This window comes from Peromyscus eremicus, chromosome 15 (assembly GCF_949786415.1).
Source record: "Peromyscus eremicus chromosome 15, PerEre_H2_v1, whole genome shotgun sequence".
Classification (NCBI taxonomy): Eukaryota; Metazoa; Chordata; class Mammalia; order Rodentia; family Cricetidae; genus Peromyscus; species Peromyscus eremicus.
Window position 1 is genome coordinate 13347444 of NC_081431.1, and position 6204 is coordinate 13353647.

Sequence of the window (6204 nt, forward strand, 5' to 3'; positions counted from 1 at the left end):
CAGTTTCTTTAGCAGTCTGTGGGGCTCTTCTTGTATTGTGTATATTCATGTCTTCCTGGTTGCTCCAATTTCCCACAGGGCGGGAGCTGTATGCTGTTTGTTCTGACCCTAGCTTTAGCCCAGTTCCCTGGTACAGTAAGGATGCTTACTCAGTCTAGGCATAAAGTATTGTGGTTGAGTCCAGAAGCCTGTGCTGTGGATTCTCCATGCTGAGTTGATGCATTAAATGCTCTGTGAGTCTTCACAGCAACTGTGAGTCATCCCTCCTTTACTACCTAGCTGCTCTCTTTTTCACAACTTTATAAAATGCTAACGAGATTCATTATTGTAGGTGATTGATGAGATATACCGTGTACTGAGATACGTCAATTCTACCAGAGCCCCACAGCGAGCCCATGAAGTGCTCCAGGAATTACGGGATATTTCCTCCATGGCAATGGAGTACTTTGATGAGAAGATTGTTCCAATTCTGAAGAGGAAATTGCCAGGGTCAGATGTATCGGGAAGACTCATGGGCTCTCCTCCAGGTATCTTTTTTGGTTTTTTGGTTTTTTTCTTTTGCAGACAGGGTCTCACTATGTACCTATAGCCCAAGCTGGCATCAGACTCTGTATGGCCTGTGTTGGCCTCAAACTCTGGAGATCATCGTGAATTGGCCTCTTGAGTAGTGGGAACATGGCTGTGCACTACCAGCACAGCAGCTCCCCTTGGGATGTTGTCTCCATTATGTCCTCAGTTTCTAACAACCATCGTGATAACTTCATAACCCTGTTGTCTATTTTCTCACTTAAGCACACTTTGGTGGTTTGGTGCTGAGGATGGAGCCCAGAGCTTTGCACATATTCTGCTGCAAGGCTACTTCCCCAGCTCCCTGCTTCTGGTTTGTTTTTGTTTGTGTTTTTGCTTAAATTATGCTCTCTAGATCCATTTCATGGCTAGTTCTTTGCATGTGATCACAACTACTGACTTCAAGTGATTTTGTATTGTAATAAACCCAAAAACCTAATGTGAGCTGAAGTGTTCTCAGTAGGAAACATGAATGATTAACCCTTTAAATGCTCTCTTCACAGTTCCTGGACCATCTGCAGCCCTGACGACAATGCAGCTCTTCTCCAAGCAAAACCCTTCAAGACAAGAGGTTACCAAACTCCAGCAGCAGGTTAAAACCAATGGTGCTGGCGTGACTGTCCTCAGGCGTGAAATTTCTGAGCTTCGCACCAAAGTGCAAGAACAGCAGAAACAGCTTCAAGACCAAGACCAGAAACTGCTAGAGCAGACTCAGATCATAGGCGAGCAGAACGCACGGTTGGCAGAGCTGGAACGGAAGCTCCGAGAAGTCATGGAAAGTGCAGTAGGAACGTCCTCAGGGTCTGGGCAGAGCGAGGAGTCTCCTCGGAAACGAAGAAAGGCAACGGAAGCCATAGACTCTCTTAGGAAATCCAAACGACTGCGGAATAGAAAGTGAAGTGGAGTGTGGCTGTAGCTCCAGAGGAAGACAGCCATGGCTGGGAGTTTAAGCAGTTATTCCTGTCAGGATGCTGGAGCACCATGGTGTCCCTTAGGCTTCCAGACGATCAGAACACAACTTACACTGGGCTCTTGTGGTTGGCATCCTTCTCGCGCTTCTCTGGTGGAGCTGATGCACAGAACCTCCTTCCTTTGCAGTAGATCTGGACTAAGCAGACCCGTGCTATCATGTCTGGGAGCTAACGTTTCTCCTGTGCAGACGATGTGTTAAGTTTGTTTGTTTCAGCATATATGCACATTACATACGGATTTTAAACAGACCCATTCTTGACAGACTAAAAGTTAAGTTTAATACATAAAATGTCCTGTTCACTTGAAAGAAAAAATCTACTTTTTAAATGGACACTATCTTGTTTTGAAAAAAAAGTTGACTTTTTGTTTGTTATAAGTGACCTTTGTCTGGAATGTCTGAGAAGTAGTTACTCCTTTGGTATTGAAGTGATGGGTAACAGAAAGGACTGCATAGTGTTTGTTGCCTGTAGAAGGGGCTCTATAGTACTGACTATCTATTTTTATAAACTACTGGCAAGGGAGGTTTCCAGTTGTCAGATACATGCTTTCAGTTTTCTTTGGAGCCACGTCCTCCATTTGCATGGATGGATGCATGCATTGCCCAGTCAGCACACTGCACAGCTCTTTCACTGGTGTGGGTCTTGAACCTCTACACCACGTGGAGAGCTGCGCCTTCTTTGGTTTAAGCGCTTAACATCTTCCTCTGCAGCAGCTTGCCTGTAGGGGGGGAATTGTCAGTCCATTTGTCCTCCAGTTTTGTAGGCACAAGAGACTGTAAAGTCCATTGATGTGTCTCTTCTCTGTAGGGTTCAGGTCCACTGGCTAAGACAGAACCCCAAATCCACGCCTCTTTCTGTAGAAGTCAGACCTCTGGGAACTAGTCATGATTCTGACTCGTCACTGTGCTCATGGGTCAACCATGACTGAATAGGGACCCAGCTGAAGGAAAGTTCATTGGAGAGAATTGTACCATGAAAAAGCAGTTTGATCATCTCCTTTCTGGGGATGAGCCGAGTAGAGCTTTTGAATGCCTCTTTCAAGCTCTCGTGATAACTTTGAACAGAAGCTTAGTTTCCTTTGCACTCCTGTTTCGAGCTTGTAACTGGAAAAGTGTGTCTTGCACTGTCCACCCTTCTGAGGGGTCACTTTAACAACCTCCGATTGTGTAAAGTGGTTCTTTTCCCCGTTGTATATGTTCGGAAACATTCAGCTATCACTGTCCTATTTTTATTTTAATGTACTAAATTATGTAGTTTTGTTCTTTTAAATGTCTGTTGCTTTGGGCTTCAGTTATTTATAGTAAATTTAGGTGTGAGATAGTAAAAACTATCCCTTTCCAGGTGAAAGTTGACACCTGTGTAAAACTAAGGTTTTGGTAAATCCCACAGTGGGAGAAAAGCACGAGGTTGTCATCCGTCCAACATGACATGTTATGCATCCTTTAGGTTACTTTACCAGGTGACACTCTGCTACCCATCCTTAGTGTTGTCCCTTCATGAGCCTGCCCTTGGGTTTGGTTCAAGTCCATTTACAATGTAGTGTGTTTTCAGTGAGAAACCGTAACATGGCATCCAAGTGTTTCATGGTTTGTTGGGAAGGTAATTTTAAAATAAACAGTTTTCCTAAAAAGATTTGTCAGCCAAGGTCATCCATAAAGGTCCTTGTCTGGAACTCGCTTTCTCAGCAGGTCTCACTTTTGCAACCCTAGGACGTAGCCATATCACCGTAGCCTTGGAGGAGGCCTACTGGGCACTCAGAGCTTGACTTTACTAGTCTGCTGTTCTGGTAGGGGAAGACTTTTTTAAGCATCAAAGTACAGGTTTTCAAAGTATAACCCTTATGCATCAAAGAAATAAGCCTCAATTTATTTCTTCAATAATTATTAAAATTTCTCGAAATTTTTTTCAAACGACGTCTAACTAGCCTAAATATAATCGCTAGTCTTCCAGTAGTTAATGCGAGTGCATGGCTTTCATAATGAACACTCACATGGTGAGAAGGGAAATGTCTGCTGCATGCACCTGCGGTCTCCAGCCCATCAGACTGAGTTGCACTAGTTTCATGAGTATCTGTAACTATGAGAATAAAGAACTACAGCTCGCTTGTCTTAAGCTTTACTCGGAGTAGCTAACACACGTTAGGAAGTTGTCTTCACCATTTAATACAGTTCTTTGGGATAGCATAGTAGCATTTAGAGTTCTTCAAATCACACATTATTTTAATAGCTAAAACTGACTTGCCATGGGAAAACTTAACCAGCCTCCTGAGAGAGACCTCTTGCATTTCCTGGCAGAACCTTACATGCTATAGGTGGTTTACAGCAAATTTCATAAAGTATTCCCACCAAGAAGCGATTCCTCTGTTTGAATGGGTCATTCCCATGTATAAGTTTACCCGTGGTACACACTACACACAGGCATACAAACCCGAAAAGACATGAATGGGAGGTGAAGAGGACTGGCCCCTGTCCTGCAGAGCCCTGCTCGCCTCCCACACAGACTGCTCTGGTTTCCAGCCAACATGGGTTACAGAAGCTCTTCAAACTTCCCTTCTGATGTAGAGAGCCTGGAGGTAAATGGGGGCAATTAACAGTAACCCCACTGTTGTAAAGACTATTGGGGTACCCCAGGTCGAAAGCCAATGATTTGGAATCAACTTTTTTTGTAAAACATGTTTTTTTGAAGTACTGAACTTCACAGGGGCTTGCCTTAATTTAGTAGTTTCAAGATGTATGCGCTGATATTCTATGTGTTGAAATGTTAAAATATTCTATGTAGCCCCAAGAGTGGGTAAAACAGAGTTTAATGCCTAAATAAATAAGCTAAGAGGTGTCAGTCACTACAGCTGGATTTTTTAGAGAAAGTGAACATATGAAAAATGGGCTATGCGTCATGAACAAAAAACAATGGCACCTTGGGATTGCACTATTTCATGCACTGTTTTCTATGCCATTTCCTAGCCTGCACTTTTACCTCCAAAGAAATGCTGTGTAGTGCCCGTTGCTTGCTAGTGAGCTCATTCCTAATGGCACTAATTCTATCTAGTTCACTATGCTGAGTTAGTTTCCGTAGCTGCCTTCCTTATGAGTTCTCTGCTTCCTTAGCCATAATCCTTTCTAGGATCTGAGAACTCCTGTCTCCTCAGTTTCCAACAGTGTAGCATTTTAATTTAATGTAAACCTCATCCTTGGTGATCAGCACAGTCAGAGATCCTCTTCTAGTGGTGAGGACCTGTTTGTTACATAAACCAAACCTTCAGAGAGTAGACACTGTGAGATCTGAAAGCAGGGATGTAAGACCTGAGAGGGAACACACAAAAGGACACAGCTGGTTCCAACAGGAAATGTACTGTTCGATGCTTTGGCTTGAGGTCTGATGAGTTCCTTTAGGGCACAACAGGTTCAGTTAAAACTACTTAAATGTAGAGCCCACTACCATCTGCAGGAAGTTATTTTCAACAATTGCTAAGTCCACAAAACCTACAGCAACCACTGGTGGTGAGATGTGGCCGAGAACTGCTCTCCCTGAGTAGCGGTGTGGCACACAGATAAGACCTAGGGCAGGCCTGAGTGATGTTGGCCTTTCCCAGTTGCCTAAGAATCATGGTTACATTTCTGAAACTCAAGCATTAAATCCACCTTTTCCCATTGTGTCTGAAGGTAGCCACACGCTTTAGCATAGGGGTCCGATCAGGCTATTGCCAAAGTCTAGTGGTTCATACTGCCGAAAGGTTAGCCGTGTTGATTCTTTATGTGGTACCGTATGTCTGTTTACTTATGCTCATGAGCAACAATAAACCATTTTCATTGTTATGACCTAATCAATTATTGGAAGGTGAAAAAAAAGCACCTCCCAGTCACACAACAGGGCACGGAAATAAATGTGTTGTCACCAGGTCTACTTGTTTCTTTATTTCATGCACCAGAGTTTGGAGCTACCCACAGACAGACACCATCTCGGTAGCTACTGCCCTGAGCCACTGTCCTATGTTTTACACATTACTGTGCTCGGAGCCACCATGCAAAGCAGGTTGGACTGTGAATGGGTTAATTGAACTCTGGTAAGCAACAAGTCCACAGCGTTAAGACAAGGAAGAAACTTCAGTGGGATTTGATTCCTTGCCTGAGCTTTGCTCCCTGCTAGGCAGTACTCCATTCTAAAAAGTCCAGGAGCGGTGAGATGCCATGTGGGGTGGTGGTTCTAGATACCCTCTCAAAGCAAGCCATGCAAAACCACTGGTGGTAGAATTGACTGAGAAAAGGCCAGGAGCTCTGGGGAAGAACGACAGAACAGTTGCATATTAGCATGTATCTGCAAGGCGCTGGATTCAATCCCCAGTACTGGGAAAGGGCTAGGCTTGGAGGCAGCTTGTAGTGGAGTGTTCTGACAGTCTCCCCAAGGTGTACAATAAAAAGCTCACTGACTTCTAGGTCCAAGGCCACTAACAGCAATATAGTCACTGTGGTGTATGTTGCTGGTCTATCAGCAGTGACCATCAGCTCTTAAGCTCTGCCAGGGAGGAATAGCAGTTCTCCTCAAAATTCTTCCTACTCCCAACAAATAAGAATTTCTGGTGAGCTAAAATCATCCAGGTCAATTTTAGTTAGTATACATTATACAGGGGTTTCATATTGATGTTTCCACACATAGAATACACATTGTTGTA

At 43.8% G+C, this 6204-nt stretch overlaps 1 protein-coding gene across 1 annotated transcript in view; it reads left to right on the top strand.

The window, feature by feature from the left end:
- The window catches only part of Fbxo28 (F-box protein 28), a 29575-nt gene extending 24225 nt beyond the window's left edge, over positions 1–5350 (top strand). The window contains exons 4-5 of the mRNA XM_059280350.1: positions 332–527; positions 1071–5350. Coding sequence (XP_059136333.1) covers positions 332–527; positions 1071–1465 — 591 coding nt within the window. The 3' untranslated portion in view covers positions 1466–5350. The remainder of the gene's footprint in view (positions 1–331; positions 528–1070) is intronic.
- Positions 5351–6204: the final 854 nt, after the last annotated feature.